General features: G+C 53.4%; 8 protein-coding genes and 1 non-coding gene across 9 annotated transcripts in view; 5 read left to right on the top strand and 4 right to left on the bottom strand.

Annotated features, from left to right (window-relative positions):
* The first annotated feature begins 624 nt into the window (after nt 1–624).
* On the top strand, nt 625–4,139 carry N656DRAFT_849791 (glycoside hydrolase family 115 protein). The gene is made up of 5 exons (XM_064819366.1): nt 625–1,222; nt 1,289–1,905; nt 1,973–2,124; nt 2,219–2,284; nt 2,335–4,139. Exons 1-5 carry the CDS (start codon nt 735–737, stop codon nt 4,036–4,038), a joined length of 3,027 nt encoding a protein of 1,008 aa, XP_064664567.1. The 5' UTR covers nt 625–734; the 3' UTR covers nt 4,039–4,139.
* Nucleotides 4,140–5,251: 1,112 nt separating this feature from the next.
* N656DRAFT_t155 lies at nt 5,252–5,323 on the top strand. The gene has a single exon. It is a non-coding gene; the product is annotated as a tRNA-Cys (tRNA).
* Nucleotides 5,324–6,579: 1,256 nt separating this feature from the next.
* N656DRAFT_683301 (uncharacterized protein) lies at nt 6,580–8,932 on the top strand (the record flags this gene model as incomplete). The annotated part of the gene is made up of 2 exons (XM_064810590.1): nt 6,580–7,118; nt 7,225–8,932. Coding segments are annotated over 2 exons (2,247 nt in total), but the record flags the coding sequence as incomplete, so codon positions are not given.
* A 1,158-nt stretch (nt 8,933–10,090) lies between these two features.
* On the bottom strand, nt 10,091–10,273 carry N656DRAFT_680185 (uncharacterized protein; the record flags this gene model as incomplete). Its single annotated transcript, XM_064810543.1, has 1 exon — nt 10,091–10,273. A coding segment is annotated over one exon (183 nt), but the record flags the coding sequence as incomplete, so codon positions are not given.
* Nucleotides 10,274–10,699: 426 nt separating this feature from the next.
* N656DRAFT_785805 (radical SAM enzyme) lies at nt 10,700–11,817 on the bottom strand. The gene has a single exon (XM_064816460.1). It carries the CDS (start codon nt 11,779–11,781, stop codon nt 10,747–10,749), a length of 1,035 nt encoding a protein of 344 aa, XP_064664564.1. The 5' UTR covers nt 11,782–11,817; the 3' UTR covers nt 10,700–10,746.
* Nucleotides 11,818–12,261: 444 nt separating this feature from the next.
* N656DRAFT_772899 (P-loop containing nucleoside triphosphate hydrolase protein) lies at nt 12,262–13,035 on the top strand (the record flags this gene model as incomplete). The annotated part of the gene is made up of 3 exons (XM_064813961.1): nt 12,262–12,328; nt 12,384–12,658; nt 12,739–13,035. The coding sequence occupies 3 exons, from the start codon at nt 12,262–12,264 to the stop codon at nt 13,033–13,035; spliced, it is 639 nt and encodes a 212-aa protein (XP_064664563.1).
* A 339-nt stretch (nt 13,036–13,374) lies between these two features.
* On the bottom strand, nt 13,375–14,881 carry N656DRAFT_564786 (uncharacterized protein). The gene is made up of 2 exons (XM_064810111.1): nt 14,654–14,881; nt 13,375–14,568 (listed from the first exon to the last, which is right to left on the bottom strand). Exon 2 carries the CDS (start codon nt 14,539–14,541, stop codon nt 13,705–13,707), a length of 837 nt encoding a protein of 278 aa, XP_064664562.1. The 5' UTR covers nt 14,542–14,568; nt 14,654–14,881; the 3' UTR covers nt 13,375–13,704.
* A 343-nt stretch (nt 14,882–15,224) lies between these two features.
* Nucleotides 15,225–16,223, bottom strand: N656DRAFT_720954 (ferredoxin reductase-like protein; the record flags this gene model as incomplete). The annotated part of the gene is made up of 2 exons (XM_064812478.1): nt 15,225–15,793; nt 15,863–16,223. The coding sequence occupies 2 exons, from the start codon at nt 16,221–16,223 to the stop codon at nt 15,225–15,227; spliced, it is 930 nt and encodes a 309-aa protein (XP_064664561.1).
* Nucleotides 16,224–17,046: 823 nt separating this feature from the next.
* N656DRAFT_564822 (ATP-dependent RNA helicase dbp-7) overlaps nt 17,047–19,786 on the top strand; it is a 2,951-nt gene continuing 211 nt past the window's right edge. Inside the window, exon 1 of the mRNA XM_064810112.1 lies at nt 17,047–19,600. Coding sequence (XP_064664560.1) covers nt 17,192–19,591 — 2,400 coding nt within the window. The 5' untranslated portion in view covers nt 17,047–17,191 and the 3' untranslated portion in view covers nt 19,592–19,600. The remainder of the gene's footprint in view (nt 19,601–19,786) is intronic.

Raw genomic sequence — 19,786 nt, 5'->3', positions numbered from 1 at the left:
GGGCGTGGGCGCAGTAGCAGCGCGGGAAGCCGCGACGACCAATCGTTTAAGTAACCAATAGGAAAAGGATCACGCTTGGCGTAGTGATCCAGGTATAAGGGATCACCAACAACAATGCAAGGCTCACGGTGAGCCTGGTGAGCATTACAAGGAAGGATCACGGGGAAGGGAGTGATCCTCAAGGACAATCATTAGTATATTAGATAGATAGTCTCTTCCGTTGGACCTCCTGAAGGTTCTCCAGTAAGCAATACAAGCAGTTGTCTTTACTACTGTGTGAACACTTGCTTGTGCACTTATTGTAGACCCTTTGGCTCTACCGAACCTCACCCCGTTCAAGTCAACCTTCAGTCTGAGAAGTCCCTTTCAGTGGTAGGGGACCGAGATTCGTTACAGTATAGCATAGGTAGGGGGTATTGTATAGTATAGTTGCCTGAAAGGACTCGAGTACAATGTTGCTAGCTATTGAAAATGCAACGTTATGCCATTGGGGGAAAATCTATTGCACGCTTGGATTTTAAGTGGTTGTGCTGATTTTGCCGAAACGGCTAATATGGTACATACAAGAATACATCATGATCCGTCCAATTCGAGCGCTAATAATCCTACAAGTATTGGTATACTATCTACCAAAGACTGCAATCTCGCCCCGCATATCCAGCTCTAGATAATCACAAGCTTTCCATGACGCAGATGCTGGCTACTGTACTCTGTGTTCTACACCATCACATGAAATGCATCTGCCTGTTGTGGTCCTGGCCGTTTTGCTCTTCCAGGGGCCATGTGTAGCCCTTCTGGAAGAGACCATTGTCTCTTTCAGGCCTGCACCAGCGGCCATTGATATCACAAGTGCGCCGATTATATGCTCGGAGGACGACTTCAAGGGGGTCCACATTGCAGTGGACAGCTTATCTCAAGATCTAGCGGAAATCACAAGCAGGGCAAGAGATGTTCATCGCCTAGACGTCAACACGCTACGTGGTGAGCTCGATATCGACATTGCTATTATTGCTGGATCCATCAATTCGACATTGATCCAGGCATTGGATCGTCAAGGAATTTTCAACTCATCAGAAATCAAGGGGAAATGGGAGTCATTCAGAACGGAGGTAGTTCAGGGCCCGCTGCCGGGGGTGAGGAAGGCTTTGGTCATCGCTGGGAGTGACAAGAGGGGGACCATTTTTGGGATTCACACTGTCGCAGAACAGTGTGGCCAGTCGCCGTAAATTGTGTCTCCATGCGTGTCGGAATACCTGATGAACAATGCTAACCAAAATCATGATTCAAGTTACCACTGGTTCGCCGACGTTCCAGCCAAGAAACGCTCCAGCATATACGCTCTGCCTAAAGTGACGGTTCATGGCGAGCCGACTGTCAAGTACCGTGGCCTCTTCATCAACGACGAAGAGCCGGCCCTAACGACATGGTGGTCTGGACTCCATAATGCGACGCACCATCCCTTGGACTCGGAGTTCTACGCGCACGTTTTTGACCTACTGCTGAGGTTGAAGGCCAACTATCTCTGGCCAGCAATGTGGAAGTCGTTCACGCCTCCGCCCGGGAATATCTTTTTCACCGATGACCCAAAGAATCAGCAGCTTGCTGATGATTACGGCATCGTCATCTCCACTTCCCATCACGAGCCGATGCAGAGGGCAACAAATGAGTGGAACGAGACTGTATCTGGGCCATGGAATTGGTCTCTCAACAAGGAGAACATCACCGCCTTTATGGATGAAGGCGTTGCTAGGGCTGGGCGCAATGAGTCCTATTTTACCATTGGCATGAGGGGCTTGGGAGATGCAGCGATCGATACTCCCAATGCGATCGAGGCTTTGAGAGATGTGTTTGCAACGCAGAGAGAAATCATCGAGAAGTATCACGGGACGGAGGACGCGGTAAGTCGTAAGTCGGTCTCGTGTTTGCAGCTTTCACGTTCTCGACTTTCATCCAAGGGGGCTAACGGAAGCAGAGGTTTGGGCCTTGTACAAGGAGGTAACCGCATATTATGACGCCGGACTCGATGTTCCTAGCGATGTCACTCTTTTGTTTCCGGATGATAATCAAGGGAATCTGTATCGGCTCCCAACAGGCGACGAGGCGTCTAGACTAGGTGGAGTTGGGGTAAGCAAGTCTCTATCTCCTACCTTCCACAACTACCAGGTATCTCATAGGAAAATGAACCGTGGCATGTTTAACTCTATTCGCCCTCTTTTAGGTCTACTTCCACTTCGAGTATGTTGGGTTGCCAAGGTCGTACAAATGGGCAAATACGAACAACTTGGTAACGATGCCTTCCCCGAATTCTTTTTCTTCAACTAACTATCGATGAAGGCCAAAGTTCTCAAAGAGTTGTCTCATGCCCACTTGCGAGGTGCAAACCAAATCTGGATTGTCAACGTCGGTGACATCAAGCCCATGGAACTTCCCCTTGCCTTTGCCATGGATCTGGCCTGGAACGTATCAAGCATATCATTTGAAACCATGCCTCAGTACCTCCGTCTCTATGCATCACGGGAGTTTGGCGACGAGTTTGCTGATGCCATTGCGGAAATATGGCTGGAAGAAAGCCATCTCCTGGGGATGCGGCGATTCGAACACATCACCCCAGGAACATTCTCCACGGTGAACTATCACGAGGCCGAGAGGATTCTTCAGCGATGGCAAGCACTGTCCACAAGGACAGAATCTCTCTATAACAGCATGACAGACGATCTCAAGCCAGCGTTTTTTCAGCTCCTCTACTACCCCATTGTCTCTGCAAAGACATTCTACGCCGTCGCCATTGGAATAGCGGTGAATTACCGATACGCTCTTGAACGTCGGAATTCGGCAAATGAAATTGCAAAACAGGTTCTCGAACATTTCGAGAACGACTATGATTTGCTAGAGTCGTGGGATAGCTTGCTCGATGGAAAGTGGATGCACATAATGTCGCAAGCTAAATACGACGCTGTTGGCCAGGAACCCAAGAACTGGGCAGGTCCGTCTCGAGATATCGTCGCCAACCTGTCCTTCGTTCAACAACGACAGAACATGCAGTTCTCCCAGGGATCTCTGGGGATTTGGGCTGAAGGATCCGACAATGCCATCCAGCAAGGCCGATGGGCCGAGTCTGTCGATGCGTCCATGCCCACTGTCGCCTATGCCCCAGTCTTGCCACAAATGAGCCCCTACGGCCCTGCAGTCCGAACCGTCGACTTGTTTATGCGCGGCGACATCCGGCAGCCCATCAACTTTACCATCCAAGATCCGCCCTTTGATTGGATTTCCGTCAAGCCAGGTGACGGAACACTGGACCGCAACCACATGGACCAGCGGCTGAACATAACTATTAACTGGGCGAATGTGCCAGCCGGATTCAACGATACCGTCAAGATTGGTGTTACATCAACACCGTCCGCATACCCTTACTTTGACTTCATTCGAGTTCCCGTCTTCAACCATGTGGTAAGGTGTGGATTCTCCGGGTTCCCTGAAACGGCAGGGTATGTTTCCATCGAAGCACCGCACTTCCAAGGGAGTTCGCAGGAAACCGGCGCCAACAAAGGCCTCGCCTTCAAAACATTTCCGTACCTCGGAACAAGAACAGAGTCGGGGTCGATTGCCCTCAGGCCATTCAACGAGGCACGGGAAGGTCAGGCGGATTCAGCTTGGGTTCAGTATAACTTCTACCTCTTCGAAAACAGCGACGCTGTAGAAGCAACCGTGTACATCAACGCAGGTCTCGACACCGATCCACAGCTGAAGATGCGATTCTCGCTTACGGTAGATGACGCACCACTGAATTTTACCAGAGTGCTTGGGGACTACATTAGCAATCCACACGCTGGCGATATTCCACCCGAATGGATGGATCATGTTGCTGATCAAGTTTGGACAAAAAAGGTGCAATTTGGAGCCTTGGAAGCCGGAGAACACAGTTTACGCTGGGCCGTGAATTCACCTGAGATCTATCTTGAGAAGATCGTTTTATCAACCAGAGATGGATTCAAGGAGAGCTACCTTGGACCACCAGAGGCAATTCTTCTGACGTAACGGCCTGTAAAGTCCTATGCTGCGCATACATGTAGGCGGACGGCTCTTGGGGTGTATATAGTCCAGTAATACACGCACATTTGGGCCTATGGGCATAATGGAATCTTTGAACTTCTCATGGCCACACTAGGCTCACCTGCTTGTCCAGCCGAATGTGGCACACACCAGGTAACCAACTCCATCAAATTTCAATATGACTGGAACTCATCTCGGCACGAAGGAACCTGTAACTTCTGCTTGAAGTTGACGCCAAAGATACGTCTTTGATGAATGAATTGCGGTGACCATTTACGCTCTCTAGATGTGAGCATTTTAGGATTACAGAAGGCTGATAGTGAACCATCGAGGTATACTTAATAGTAGAAGCACCGTTTCAGTATGGTCCAGGTATATTAGTACCTAGCAGGGAGAAGGGGAGGTCTCCGCCCGTACGGGCAACATGAGCATTCCGCTTGACAATAGTGAACCGTAGAAGATAATAACTGATGATCGTTTGTATAATCTCACTTTGCGCGATTTTAGTCATTGTTCAACACTCAGAGATTAGCTGACGCAGTATTTGCTGTCTGTGGACTGACTTACGGGTTACGGGGTGTACGCCCGTTCGATCAATTAAACTTGTACCAACCAAGATGACTTGTAATCCACAGAAGTGTCACGGCGGGCTACAGGCTAACCGCGGCTATACATGTACCGTCCCATTGTTTTGAAAATAAGTAATGTGGCGAGGTTTCCCCTCCTGCAGGCTCAGCGGTAACTCGGAGAACTGAGACGCGCTATGTTGTGGGTGTTTGGGGGCTGGGCGGTCGAGATTCCTCGTTTGAAGAATCCGATTTGAAGGATCTGAATGCTACACAAAAGGTACTTCGTGCATGAAGATGTCCACAAGTGAAGCGAGCTCAAACCTCTCGTCGAGATATCTATACACCAAGTACAAAGAGTAAGGTACACAGTACACCCCTCTCCGTCTAGCATTATATAATTGTGCTACTAGTAGTTATTGCCAGAACTGTCTCCCGCTTACAAGCTATAGCTAGCTGTATCTTATAGGACTTTGGGGGTGATGTGTGATGGTTGTAGTTCACAGTGTGCTGCAAGCGAGTAGCTCAGACTCCAAAGGCATTTATTGGGGGGAAAAGACTGTTGTTTAAGGTGAGAGTGATGTCCCCAAAATATAAGGAAATTATCTGGGTAATTTTACTCGTCCATTCCGGGACGAATAGCTCAGGGGTAGAGCAACCGGCTGCAGTCCGGTAGGTCACGCGTTCAAATCGCGTTTCGTCCTTCCCTTTTTTCGAACCGTTATTGTACAGTACATTTCTTCTTCCACATAACTTCCTTTTGTCTAGTTTTTGTCTTTCCCCACTGCTTCATTCCCGCCACATAGTCCTCTCGCTGACAGCCTTGTGGGTTACGCACCACCATCACCGGGGCTCAGTGTGTTCTGGTCCCGAGTATATCGGGGCTGGGCCTGGCCATCTGCTGTGTTGAAAATGCAACGATGCAAGTCCTCGGGAGCCATGGCAAACGAGAGATGTCTGGGGCTGCTGTTGGTTCAAACTCTTTGCATGGTTGCAGGATCCTGCAGCTCTCTAGGTACATATTCGAATTCTTTCCGCCGTCAGTGGTCACGACTTTCAGCCCCCATCCCCCCCGGCCGGAGCTCCGGGCTGCCAAATCATTCCACCATGCCTGCCTTTACTTAATACGGATAACCTAGCAAGGAAGTGCAAACGCAGCACCTTATCTCCGCCGACCAAGACTCTCCCGCTGGCGCAGCCTAGCAGGGCCCCTGGTCATGTTCCGCACTGCAGGGCCGTCTCTGATTTGTGCTTTGCACTACTGTGCCACACGGCGCCGTGGAGACCGTCTGTGATTTGTGCCTTTGCACACATTGTGCCACAAAACGCTGTCGTGGCTCGTTACACCCGAGTTGGGGTCGAAACTCGGGTCGCATCAACCACCGCCCTTTCCCCGTCCCTATCCGCATCCGTCCAACTTGACATCTGGACTCATGACGTGCAGAGAATACCGTTGACTTCTTGCTTGGTCTTACCTGGGACCAGTAATTACTGCCAATTGCCCGTCCAACCTTCCGGGCTCTCTTCCCACTCCAAGTTCCACTCGTGCCATGATTGCCCACACCACGACTTCCACTGGTTTCCGCTTTCAAATTCGTTGAAATCCAAAGAGTCGGCCACCAAATCAAGGCCAGGGTTAGCCCAAATATATTGCTCATGATTTGAACTCAAGTCACTGCTGGCCGCCATGGAGCAGCAGTCTTCGCCCGGGCCAGAGCGAGAAGGAGCGGTTTACTACTCCCCGGATTTCGATCGAGGACGCTCTGTCGACGGGCAGGACCCAATTGCAGCAGCTGCCGACATTAGCCCGGCCTCGTCAGATTCATCGCGATCTTCTTCCCTGCATAGGCAACTGAACCCGTCGCAAAATGCAGCCGATCCGAGTCTAGGCGCTCGGCCCAACATAGGGCTGGGCATTGGTCATGCTCCTCAGGTCCCGTCTACCGGATACAGTCCCATCGACTCTGGTCAGTTCGGCAGTAGTGCCGTGGACAACAGTCCCCAGTTTGGCGATGCCCCTTCCAAAGCCTCTTATCACCCGCAACACTACGTCTACACCATCCCAGAGACACCTTTCCACTACCCAGAGAGATGTGAGAGTGTAATCAGCCGCTCCGACTCCGTTGAGAAGTCCCGGTATGCCTGGTTGGAGGGGTGGAGATATCGCGATACATGGCCCATGTACGCCATGGTCTGCCTCGGCATCATCTTTGCCGGTTCTCACCACGCCTTCTACACTCACCTTGATGGCAGGCCCGCCGACGACCAGATCAAAATGATGCGGATAGGCGGTCTTCTGTCATACATTGCCAAGTCCTCCCTTGTTGGGGCCGTTATTTTTGCCTACCGACAACAGATCTGGGTGACAGCGAGGAGAAAGAGACTGCAGCTGAAGACCATTGACAGCCTCTTCGCTGCCGTCAATGAATTCATGGCTCTGCTGAATTGGGAGTTTGCCAGAAATGCAAAGGTGGCCATGGCCCTAGCGGTTCTTACATGGTTTGTGCAACTCTTTTGGTTTTTGCTCGCACCACGTCTCTTTCAGCTCCCCAATGGATACGGTTCTGGATTTATGGTTGCAACTCACTTACCATCCATCCACTAGGCTGTTCCCGCTAACCGTTATTTTGACGCCGGGCTCGCTTACCGTTGCACCTCTTACAGAGACCATAGTAGGCCAATGCAGCGGCGTCAGAACGCTCAACTTCGAAGCGGAAAAGGACAAGAACTGGAGGAATTCCGACTTCATCAACGGCTACCCAGGACTCTCCCTCTCCGTGTGGAATACCACCATGGATGCCCCGACCACCTTCACTCCGTTCAATGATACCTGGTTTGACTACTGGGACTCCAGCAGCACCCAACTCGATTTGGTGGCGACCCGTAGCGCTCTGGCCGGCGATGTGGTTGCCAGGCCTGATGTTGCTGCCGACACGTGCGGTGTCGGCTGGAACTGCAGCTATACCATATCGTTTGTGGCACCCGGATACAAGTGCACCGAGATAGCAAGGGGCCGCAATCTTGACCAAGCCCAGCTGAGCAGGGATCATGGCGTGCCTTTCAATGCCAGCGATTTGATGCCTACCGGCGATTATGGCTACATAGCAAGCACTACAATCGGCGATTACGCTCGCCCTCAGATCGACGCTGGGGCTGCAGGTATTCCTCTCGACGGGCCGCCCTTTCCCAGAAACCTAGGCGCCTTTAGGACGGAGCCAGTTCTGTGGATTGGTCATGCTGTCCCAACTGGCGAAGGCCCGCCGCCAACGAGCAGGAACGAGCCCGGATTTGACACTGCATTTGAGGCGTCGATTATCCGGTGCGACCACTACCTGACTAACTACAATGTCTATTTCAACCATACCTTTTCCTCCCAAGTTACGACCGTCGTTAGCAGGGAGTTCCTGCATCCCATCATCAACACGACATTTGTGGACAAAACCATGGACGACGGCACAAGAGACAATACGACGGCGACGCCAGAATCAAACTGGATCCGCCCTCTTGACGTGGAACGGTACCGGGTGACGGCTGGCTACCACTCCCTTGGCTCTCGCCTGCGCCGCTACCTCGACGGCCGGATCAAATACCTGCCGTACGCTCTCACGGAAAGCGACGTGACGCAGACGAACCTGATTGACAAGATGACGTACCTAGCCGTTCCCAACCTCAGAGAAGAGGTGCAGCGCTTCTACGAGAACATCACGCTCTCCCTGTTCTCCAACCCGCAGTTTGTCATTGTCTCCTGGGCCGCCAAGCCCAACGTGCCCAGCGGCAGGGACAACGTCACGGCCACGGCCGCCGATCCCAGCCTGGCCTACCCCTGCAACAAGACGCGCATTGCCAACGCCTACGTATACCTGAAACGCGATTTATGGATTGCCTACGCCGTCGCCATTTCGGTGGCAATCATCTGCGCCGCGCTGGGTACCGCCGCCCTCGCCCAAAACAACTACCACGTGCGCGACGTGCATGTGTCGAGCATTGTCGCTGCCACCCGAGCGCCCTGTCTCCAGGCGCTGCCGTGGAACACGGATTCCAAGTGGGGAGAGGTGCCGGACGAGGTGCTGAGGACTCGCATGGGGTACGGAGTCATCAGGGAGGGAGCAGCTGACACGGGGGCCGTTCCTGCTAGTTGCAGCAGCAGTTTTGTGGAAGGAAGCCCGGACACGGACAGAGGGGGCGTGAGGGCCAGCAGGGTGTATTACGGGTTTGCTCAGGAGGAGATTCTGGATCGGTCAAGGGCAGCTACGTCTGGCCATGGAGGGGCGAAGCCGAAGCTGGCGAGTGCCTTCAGCTTCAAGACCTGGGAGCAGAATTATTAACGCTTGAAAGTTACAATAGGGGGGTGTGTTTATACCGGTATTACTGAGGAATATGCGTTCTCTTGCAATTTCTCGCAAGTTCCCTGCAACCATGAATAGGTATCATGCCTTATTTTCGGGGACTCCTTGCGCGCGAGATTGAAGGTCCAAACGGATACGTACCTATCTGACTTGCTTATTCTGTCCTACGCTTTATGGGTAGTAACCCCCATGTCCGATCGGTCTCACGCGTATTGTTCTTGGGGTTCTGGCTGCTCTATCCTTAGCAGGCGTAGGTATTTTTTCGGCCTTCTCGCAGGCCTTGGCATTGAATGCCTCTGGGTCTCTTAGATACTAGCCCACATTCATAGAAACAGGCTCGTCGCGGATGAGGCTGCCCAGGGTTGACACAATACAGAGGGGCACTATAAAACTTGGTCAGATTTGGTCGCTATCCCGGGAACTCCTTCAGGGACGAAGTACTGTATCAGTGCTTGGTACCAGTTCTCAATTCGATCGAAATAACTCACCCTTTTCTAGGCCCCACGCTGTATTCCAGATTTCATTAAGAGTTGAGGCTGAACTGCGCCCAACAGTGTAATATTTGGATGGCAGATCGGCATCGTGAATTGAACTCGCAATAAGGCTAAGAGGATAGTCCGACGGGAAACATACCCGAGAAAGAAGATGCCCACTTCGTATGGGCTCCCTTCCTGGTGTTGGGAACCATCATACGGGTTAGCCTCCTGGTTAGGGCAGATTGAAGTATGCTGTGGCCAGAACCTCAGCGGGCCTATGATGATTGCTTGAACGTCGCACCTGATACATCCGTTAGAGGATATCCTCGAGGCCGGCAGTTTTGCGGATTTAGTGCATCAAGGTCCGACTGCGGCAGACTCGGAGGTTACCTTAGCTATCAGGTCATTACACAATACGCGGGGACCTCCAATGCAAGAGGGCGGATCACGATTCAACGCCCAGAGCTCGGCAAGTATTCTCCTTGCCACTCGGCTCGCAGGCACGACAGGTGTCCCGGCCGCAGGCCCTAGCCTCTGCGCAACATGTCTTCCACCTCGGTGCTTGAGCGCCGCGGCAAGCAAGAGAGGCGCCACTCCAATGTGATCTTTCGAACCCATGTTCAACACCCTCAACTGCAAGCCGGCGCTTGACGATGCTGACCAGCGCGTACCAGATAGCATATATCAGGACTGTCTTCCCGTGGCTGTCCCTGGCGTTTCCGTCCGCTCGGCTATCGTTAAGGAGTTGGATCACCACTTCCCGCTGCTTTTGTTCTGCCGCCCACAATAATGCCGTCCGACGGCAACAATCACGAGCGTCCACATCGAGCCGACTCTAGTCCAGCTTGAAAATTATGTCGACAATCCCGGCGTGTCCGCGCTGTGTGGCGCGTGGTGTTACCCTTTGTTTATCCCGGATGCACATAATTCACACCAGACTGGATGCACCGATTATACGTGTATGGAACTCGAGACTGCGGGGTCGCTCCTTCTGGAGGCCGCCATGTGAGCTGGCCCCTTCCTGGGCCTCTACCAATCAGCAGGAGGCGAAAGACCCAAGTCGTTCTCGGACTGGCCAGGGCTCGGGCCAGGGTAATCATGTTCACACGTGTGACAACCCGCTGGTTACTGGAGTGAAACTGAGGTAAATTTATCACCTACCATGTACCACGCTCTGTGCTGATACACGGAGATATCTACACGAGGAAAGCAAGGTAGGTACCTACCCACCTTGAGTCCATATAGTGAGCAGACATGCATGATTTCGGGTACTGTTAACACAACGCAGAGTTCCTTCCTTCCCGTCTACCAATCCACACCTTCCACTCCCCCAGCACAACCGCCCTCGCCTTCCGGCTTCACCCAGTCGTACAGACCGCCCTTCTCCAGAAACGCGTCCTCGTCCCAGAACACGCTTTGCAGCGCCTCTTCTACCCCGACTTCCAGAACCGACTTGGATGGCTGCTTACCGGTTCGGTCCAAAAACCGCAGGTACTCGTCAAGAATAAGATAGCTCTTTGCCATCAACCGATTCGGCTCCGGCACGAGACACTTCTGTCCCTCATGCCTCTTGATAAAAGCGTCGAACTGCTCGTCGGTGATGGTAAAGCTATGCCCGTCCCTCAAAGTGCCGCCTTCTAGGTCGTCATTCTCCCCCTGAACAATCAGCACCTGGAAACATTTCCACCTGAACGGCCGAAGCCTTTCAATATGCTCGTTCATGTCCTCTTGCCAATTCAGGTTGTTGACAACCGTATTGATCTTGAAGCTGATGCTGTACTTTCTGCACCAGCCCGCAATCTCGTAGAGCTTCTTGACCTGGTCGCCGCTGCCCCTGCCAATTCTGATGTTGGTCTGCTCGTCGAACGAGTCGCAGTTCACAGCCAGAATGTCCAGCTCGTCAGCGTGCTCCTGCAGAAACGCCTCGCGGACCAGGCTACCGTTGGTCACAATGGACACAGATTCGAGCTTGAGCACGCGCTTGCAGAAGGTGATCATTTCGCCGAGCGGCTTAGGATACAAGAAGGGCTCGCCCCCAGCAAAGTTGATTTTGCGCATGCCAGCTTTGGCTAGGAGCTGCAGCGCCTGTTTCTGCCGATGAGGCGGTTCGATGTGCGAGCTGGTCGCTGTGTGAAAGCAAAAGCCGCATGTCTTGTTGCATCGACGTGTGAAGTGGTAATTTACCGAGATGGGGACTTTTCCAAGGCTTGGTCTGGAGCCGTCATGGTCGTCACGGTCATGACGAGGTTCAGGTTCTTCTGTGTCCAGCCGGGGTTCTGGTGTGAGATAGTAGCTTATCAGGATGATGCCGAGGATGATACTGAAGATAACTTGAATCATGCTGACTGCTCGCTGGATGTGTTAAGTGTGTAAAGAGCGATAGAAAGATGGGAGATAGGAACACTTCAAGTTAGAAGGCTGGGTGGAAGGGAGTGTTCTTATGGGCTGTGAACTGGCAGAAGCTCGCGGGGCTGTAGGCCTCAATGGTCTCAAAGGTTCCGTGACACAATCTGTTGTCGATGAAAGGACGCTTTCCTACATGGTGTTTGCCCGTCTTTGCCCAACGACGACGACGATGTCATACCTCTGACTCCTTCCGCACACTTCCCCCACTCACAACTACAAACACGGGCCGACAACTCTTCCCATAGGGCAACTTCTCGGTCTTTGGCTTTCTCGTTTGGAACTGTCACGGAAACCCGCAGCTCTGGGGGCTGCAAAGTCAAACAAGCCTGGCTATTTAATTGGGCCTTGCCTTCATCTACTAGTACATTCTCTTCATCAACCCGATTATCGAGAACTGGAAGGCATAACGAAGACATGGCTGCTAGCGATACCGCTAAAATGAAAACCAAACCCGGAAAGCCTCGTTTCATCTTTGTGGTCGGTAAGTGGGCTCCCTTTGTACACTCTCTCACCCGCATCTGCTCACATCAAATTAGGCGCTCCTGGCGCAGGCAAAGGGACCCTCTCCAAGCGACTGGCTGAAGCCTTTGGCTACGTCCACATCTCCGTTGGCGATCTCCTCCGCGAGACGGTTTCCGACCCGGCAACAAGCGACTTGATCCGCGGCTACGTCGAGCGTGGAGAGCTCGTGCCCGGAGAGCATTTGTTCCCCATCATCAAAGCGAAGCTTCGCGACTGTGTCGCCGGCCAGGTCGTCATATTGGATGGATTCCCTCGCCAACTTGGTCAAGTGGAGGGTTTCGAGAGAGAGGTATGACAATGTCATTCGGACCGTGGCCAGAAATCATACGGCATGCAGTGCTAACTATTTGAGCTTACCAACTAATTTAGTTTGGAGAGCCACTCCTTGTTTTGTTCTTCAACTGTCCCCGGGATCTTGCCAAAGGCAGGGTGCTTGGCAGACAGGAGGGCCGAGCGGGCGATACCAGCGACATGTTTGAAAAGAGGTTCAAGGAGTACATCAATCTCAACCCGGAAATTCTCGACTACTACGGTCGGGACAGGGGCAAGCTCCTTGAGGTGGATACAAGTAGAGATTCGGATACTTCGTACGGAAACCTGCTGAGGCTCCTTCAGACCAGGCGGGAATGGCTGATGCTGCTGGCCGAGGACACGTACCAGCCGTGATTGACTCGTGTTGTAACTACCTACTACGGACAGATAGCTGCGGTAGCTGGATGTTACCCTGACCAACTGGAATCTGGGGTCGCATCCCAAATAATGAGTGGTGGTCATCAACAGCTGCTGTATCTTGGTGGTGCCTGACAAATGAAAGCAAAGTTGGCAGCACAGCTCATCGGGTCATGGCCCTAGGAAGATGGTAGTATCTTCCTGTCTTTAGCTGTTGCTCATCCTAAGATACCGTCGCCGGCGGTACTAGTGGGTGCTGCCGAAGTGTATTCTCCGCCGTGGGTTTGTTACCAGTAGCCGTACCTATCCTCCAATCACTGCCACAGATATCCCCGTCTGAGTTATCATAGTACTTCGATACTGGCAGAGCGTCCTCTATCCCAGCAATGACCTCTTCGTTATTACCAAGGCCCATAGAGGGAACACGGGATACTAAAGACATGTCGTAACGCCACCCTCGATCCAGTCCGTACTACGAGGTGTAGAACGATCAACATCACAACAGCCCAGTGGAGCCCGCACTTTCTCAGTGCTCCAAAGCGTAAGAACCATCAGGGATGGTCAAGAATGAGGAGGTGTCATCGAAAGGTTGGAGGTCGGGAACATGAGCCTCTGTCTCTTCCGTGTTCTCGTACATGCTCCATAGGAGGAAGGGCTTCTCCTTGCTTACTCCGTCCCCTCGCACCCTGCCCTGGCCTTCCTGCGCTTTTTCTTAACCATTTCAAAATAAGCCGTCAACTTTCCCTTAGGCTCGCCGCCACTCCAATCAAAAGCCCACGCATACCTTTCCATGAAGGCTTTTACCCTGCAATCCATCCGTTCCATCTCCCGCTCCTTCACATGCCTCCACAGCAACAACTTGTCCGAATCAACATCCACCTCAATCTCGGCCTGCAACTCCACCTCCCCAACCTCATGCCCAAAGTCCATCCTGTCCCGAACAACCTTGAACTCGCCATCACACATCCACGCTTCGCGGGTGGTGACGAACTCGGCCATTTTCTCCAGCCCAAAGTCCTCCATTCGGTTCGGCACACGACCACCCCGATCCTTACGGTCACCAATGCTATCACCAGTAGTACTTTGATATTGACTCCCCAAAATGCTTCGCACGCTCCGCACAATCTCGGCCTCTCCGGTGAGCTCCTCAAAACGCGAGTTGACAAAGTCCCCCCCGCGGCGCAGCTTGGCCTCCCACTTGCCGTCGCGGAGGCGGATCCAGGCGCCGTGCGAGCAGAGCTGCCGTGTTGGGGTGTCGTAGTAAATGTCGTGGATCTGGCGCGTGGGGAGCGGCTGGATCGAGGAGAACTTGGGGTTCTGCTGGTGGTGTTGGGTGAGAGACGGGACTGCGAGGCGCGGGAATTTGCGCTCGACCTCGAGGATCGTTTTGTTCTTGGACACTGGGCCTTCTTCTGACAGAGGCCGCGAGGTTGTGATGGTTCTGCAGGGCGCTAGGGAGACTCTGAAGAGGGTAGGCCTTGGACGGAGCAACTTGAGGGGCATGGCAGCGACTTTAGCACTGGTAGTCAGCTTGTCACTTGGTTGATCATCTGTTAGTAACACACTGTTGTCGTGTCCGGAGGAGATTAGGCCGTCAAGCTGGGCATTCACTCACCCCAAGTGCGGATATGAAAAATGTCTTGTATCGGTCGAGATGGCGATTATGGATTGGATTGGTAGGTCCAGTACACGCCAACTCAGAATCGTCAAGAGTGAATATCGGCCGCGGTGGATGAGATTCTGTTGTCCAGTGTCTCGGGATGTAAGGTACTTGTCAAAAACTCGTCGGTGTAATCGGTCAATAGTCTGTTTCTGGCCGTCCCTGTAAGAAATTCGAGTGGAAGAGAATTGGATGGGTTTGGCACGGGATTGTGGTTGACTTCAATGAAAAGATGTTGGGTCTGAAATAAGGAACCGATCTAAATCAGATGGAAGACGCGATGGAAATCTTCGCTTGCCAGTGCACGTAACCTGCGCGAACTTCAAATGAGGCCTACAGCCCAAGTAACACAAAAAGCAGGTCAGCTGACGGGTTGTGCCATGAGCATTGAACATGCAGCACAGATAATGGATGGGAATTGAGTCGTCCCTGCCGTATTTGAGTTCCGTTTACAGGTATAAACACGCCACCAAACGCCCCAGCCGGCCAACCTCTCCGAACCCATATAACACAGCCAGTTTTTCCATTAGAAGCTGTGAATCTGATCCTGCCGGTACCCGAGTTCGGCCAACACGCCCTTGCTGGCACCTCCCATCCACCCTTTCGCACCCTTCAGCGCCTTCTCCATGGGCGGCGGCCCGCACACCAGGATCTTAATATCTTTATTCTTCTCGTCCCTTGGGTTCAGCCCGGCCTTCTCCAGGATTTGCTTCGTCACAAAGCCTTTCTGGTGCGGCGATCCAGGATCAGGCGTGGCTACAACATAAACGGCCTTGAACCGGCCGGGATATGCCTTCTCCAGGGCGGCAAACTCATCCTTCAGGAAGATGTCGGCATCGGTATTGACCCCCCACACGAGGGTGACGCGCGTCTGGTCGTCCGGGTTTCGGAGGATACCGCGGGCGAGCTGGTACATAGGCGTGATCCCCGCGCCGCCAGCGATGAGGCCCATGTGGGCGTGCTTGTTGGGCGTCCAGGCGAACTCCTTGATGGGCGCAAATGTGAGGCGGTCGCCGGGTTTCATAGAGTGGAGGTGAGTGCTCTGTTTGCCACCCGGGTAGTGCTTTACTAAGAGCTCGACAAAGCCGGGTTCATCTGATGTTTGCGGTCAGCCAAAAATGCGAGCCTAAACCTGATTGGTTGCGTCGCAAATCGCAAACATACCCAAGTCGTTTACAGGAGTGTAAGGCCGGAGCACGGGGATCCAGCCGCCATTGGGGAAAGAAACGGTTAGGAGCGCTGAGGTAAGGGATAGCCCGCTCGCTTGACTCTTGTCCGGGAGCTCGAAGCGTAACCGCTTGGTGTTGTGGTTGATGAGCTCGGTGCTGTGGAGGGGCAGGCTGTGAAAGCCGAAGCTGCTGAAGATGGGTTTTCCGTCTTGTGCGGAATTGTTCCTGCGCAGGTACAGGGCATATACGCCAATGCCAGCAACAGCGGCTGCAACAGCGACTTGGACGCTCATTGTGTTCGCCTGGAGTGTGGGCCGTATCCGCGGAGGAGACCGGAATGCGCTGACTCGAAACATGCTGGAGGCACGAATTGGCCGCCGGCCTCCCTGCTATATAAGTGGTTTTGTATGGGACCGTGGCTTGCAGCTAACGGTGGAGGTCCGAAGCTCAAACCTCAGGCCCAGTGTATCAAAGCGCGTCGCTTGTATTGGGTGATCGGAGTCAGCCGTTGGGGAAGTCCAAGACTGACAGCGACATGCCGCAGGGTCATTCTGTCACTTTTATAAACCGAGTCGGTTCCGAGGAGCCCCGAACCGGCAAACCCATCTCTACGAGCACCGAAGAGGCACAGCCCAAGGCTGGTTGACTTTTTGTGCAGCTTCGGAGCGTCTAAGCACCGGGCACCGACGTCCTACACCTAAGAATGTCAGGTCTCGTACAACCTGACGTACGCACTAACGTTAGTGGAGGGATGGGCGATCGGTCGACGACGATCAACAATCCACACGTGGTGTGTCCCGGCTCAGGTCTTTGACCCTTGCATGCAGTCAGGCAGTGTACAGCACCCAGAGAGCTAAGGTACACTGCATGCATTGAAAGGAGGGACCCTTACCTCCGGTGGCCTGATCTTGGGACAACTGCAGCGACCTGTGCGATGACGGGACGAACTGGAGCAGCATGTTCTCAAAAAAAGAAAAGCAGCCGTTGCAGCCCTCAGCTGCTATCTTGGCCACCTGTAGATAGATGTGGCCATGCCCATCGGCTCCTGCGATCCATTCACGTTCATGCTTCATGGTTGCAAGGAGATGGGACGAAAAGAGATGAAGACCCCTCAATTGTCTGCAGGTACGGAGTACAAGTAAAAATGTACTTACCGACGCTGTCTTGATCTGGCAGGCGGTGAGGCGGCCTGCTGCCGCCAAGCCCGTGAGCCCCACCGAGTTTCTACAGGACATTGTGAGGGGGACTTGCCTTGCTCCTCAACTTTTTTCTGCCGGTCACAACGTCAACCCACAGCACGTGCCCGATCACCACCAAAACAACCATGGCCGACGATGGCATGCTCCTCAATTTCGAACTTGGTGACGGGCCATTGAATAAACAAGTCAAGTTTAAAGGCGGCCGCTGGAGAGATCGGCTCAAGGCGCAGAGGAGTGCAAAACATGCGCAGCAAAATGGCACTTCATCAGCCCCGTCAAGACGCCCACCAACCGGCGACGACGACTCGACTAGACCAACGAAAAGGCAGAGGGTAGAGGACGGCGAGTCAGCTAGACATGCAAAGGTGCCAAAGACGGGTGATGGAAGCTCTTGGACACCCAGCCATGCCATGAAGACGGGACAGATCACGTCGAGCCTCTTTACGTCGAACCCTGCGCCTGTCACGGCCTTCAACGAACAACCGGCCGAGGAAACCGAGCCCGCAAAGCCATCAAATGCACCGCTGTCCGAAGAGGCTGAAAATTTCCACAGTCTGGGTCTATCTCGTCGGGTTGCCCAGCATCTGACAACAAAGCTCGAGATGAAGGCGCCGACAGCGATACAGAAGAACACAATCCCACAGTTGATAAAAGAGGACAGTGATGCATTTCTGCAGGCCGAAACTGGCTCGGGGAAAACACTCGCTTATCTGTTACCAATTGTTCACCGTATAATGGCTCTGAGCCTGAATGAGGACGGAACTGCCAAGGAAACCAAGGTGCACCGGAACTCTGGCCTCTTTGCAATCATTCTAGCCCCCACCCGTGAGCTGTGCAAGCAGATTGCTGTTGTCTTGGAGAAGGTGCTGCGTTGCGCGCCATGGCTCGTCTGCACCACCGTCATCGGAGGCGAGAGCAAGAAGTCAGAAAAGGCCCGGATACGTAAAGGAGTCAACATCCTGATCGCGACCCCTGGTCGATTGACAGATCACCTGGACCACACGAAAGTACTCGACGTCGGCACGGTCCGATGGCTGGTGCTAGACGAGGGCGATCGGATGATGGAGATGGGTTTCGAGGAGGATATTCGGACAATAGTCGGGAAGATCAGGGCGGACAAACTACAGAAACGAAATTCTGAGGGCGTTGTACTGGATGGCATCCTCCCCTCCCGCAGGGTCACTGTTCTATGCTCAGCAACCATGAAGATGAACGTGCAGAGGTTGGGCGAGATTAGCTTGGAGGATGCCGTCCACATAACAGCGTCCAAGTCCGAGATGGAGAAAGACGCCGCCGCGGGCAATCAGGCCGCGTTCACCGCTCCCTCGCAGCTGAAACAGTCTTGCATCATTGTGCCGGCCAAGTTACGCTTGGTTACGCTAGTAGCTCTACTGAAGTCAACTTTTGCGAGACGGGGCTCGGTAATGAAGGCCATCATCTTCATTTCGTGCGCCGATTCCGTCGACTTTCACTACGAACTACTCAGGGACACCGAGGTCCTCGAACTACCCACCCCCGAGTCATCGCCTACCAAGGCAGGTGCCAGCAACCATACAGCATCGACTGTAGCTCCAGCCGCCTACGTAACCTCGCCAGCAAACCCAAGGGTCATTCTCCACAAGCTCCACGGCTCCCTGGCACAACCGGTGCGCTCCTCCACCTTAAACGCCTTCGCTAAGTGCAAAGACCCAGCAGTCCTCATTACTACAGACATCGCCTCCCGCGGCCTTGATGTTCCCGCTGTCGATCTCGTGATAGAGTACGACCCAGCGTTTGCGGTCCCCGACCATGTGCACCGCATCGGTCGGACAGCCCGCGCCGGTCGCTCTGGTAAAGCAGTCCTCTTTCTTCTCCCTGGCTGCGAAGAAGGTTACACTGCAATCCTCCCAGCGTCGACCCCAATCACGCCGCAACTCTACGAATCCGTATTGCAAAAAGGCCTCATCACAACGGTCAACCTCCCCTCGGGACACACCACACCTGAATCCACGCAAAAGCAAACCTGGACGTCACGCGCCGAGGCGCTGCAATTGCACTTTGAACAGCGGCTGCTCGCCCCGCTTCAATCTAGCGCGCAAGAGGACGGCGCGGAGGAGACGCCGCGGAAATCCAAGCCGAAGGGCAAAAGCGGCAGCTGGCCGTCAAAGGCTACAAAACCAAAGGACAACCCCCTTCTTGATTCCGCCAGGCAAGCATTCCGCTCCCATATACGCGCATATGCGACACATGTGCGCGAGGAGCGGGTCTACTTTGACATCACCCAACTGCATCTGGGACACATGGCAAAAGCCTTTGGACTGCGTGAGGCGCCGGGGGGAATTGGAGGGGGTGTTTCAAGACGGGTGCACAAGCCTGCTGCAGCCACTAATAGTGCGAGCAAGGGTGGCCAAAAGGGGGGCAAAGCTGGCGGGATGGGTAAGGACGATGACGATGAGGTGGGTGTGGTGGATGATGACGCTGCACGGAGAATGAAGGAGAAGATGATGATGGTCATGAACGCTTCGAGCGAGTTCAATATTGGATGATTATTGTAGGCAAGTATGGGGAGTTGAGGTTGATGGCCACTGCCGATGTGCGAATGCTGGTATTATACCCCAAAGAAGAGGAATTGAGTTTCAACGCGTTTTCTCGAGCACTCGCCCGCATCGCTGTACGTGTGGCCCCTATTTGCATTTCTGGGTGCCCGCGCTTTCTCCCAATAGGTCCATGTCCACAACCCT

This window comes from Canariomyces notabilis (assembly GCF_033297395.1).
Source record: "Canariomyces notabilis strain CBS 508.74 unplaced genomic scaffold N656scaffold_58, whole genome shotgun sequence".
Taxonomy (NCBI): domain Eukaryota; kingdom Fungi; phylum Ascomycota; class Sordariomycetes; order Sordariales; family Chaetomiaceae; genus Canariomyces; species Canariomyces notabilis.
The sequence above is the reverse complement of the archived record's forward strand: the minus strand, read 5'-3'. Positions and strand labels throughout refer to the sequence as shown.

Coding starts and splice junctions, on each gene's coding strand:
- N656DRAFT_849791 (XM_064819366.1), top strand. CDS start 735: ATGCATCTGCCTGTTGTGGTCCTGGCCGTTTTGCTCTTCCAGGGGCCA. Junction 1,906..1,972: donor GACGGAGGACGCGGTAAGTC/GTAAGTCGGTCT, acceptor TAACGGAAGCAG/AGGTTTGGGCCTTGTACAAG. Junction 2,125..2,218: donor CTAGACTAGGTGGAGTTGGG/GTAAGCAAGTCT, acceptor GCCCTCTTTTAG/GTCTACTTCCACTTCGAGTA.
- N656DRAFT_564786 (XM_064810111.1), bottom strand. CDS start 14,541: ATGCCCCTCAAGTTGCTCCGTCCAAGGCCTACCCTCTTCAGAGTCTCC.
- N656DRAFT_785805 (XM_064816460.1), bottom strand. CDS start 11,781: ATGATTCAAGTTATCTTCAGTATCATCCTCGGCATCATCCTGATAAGC.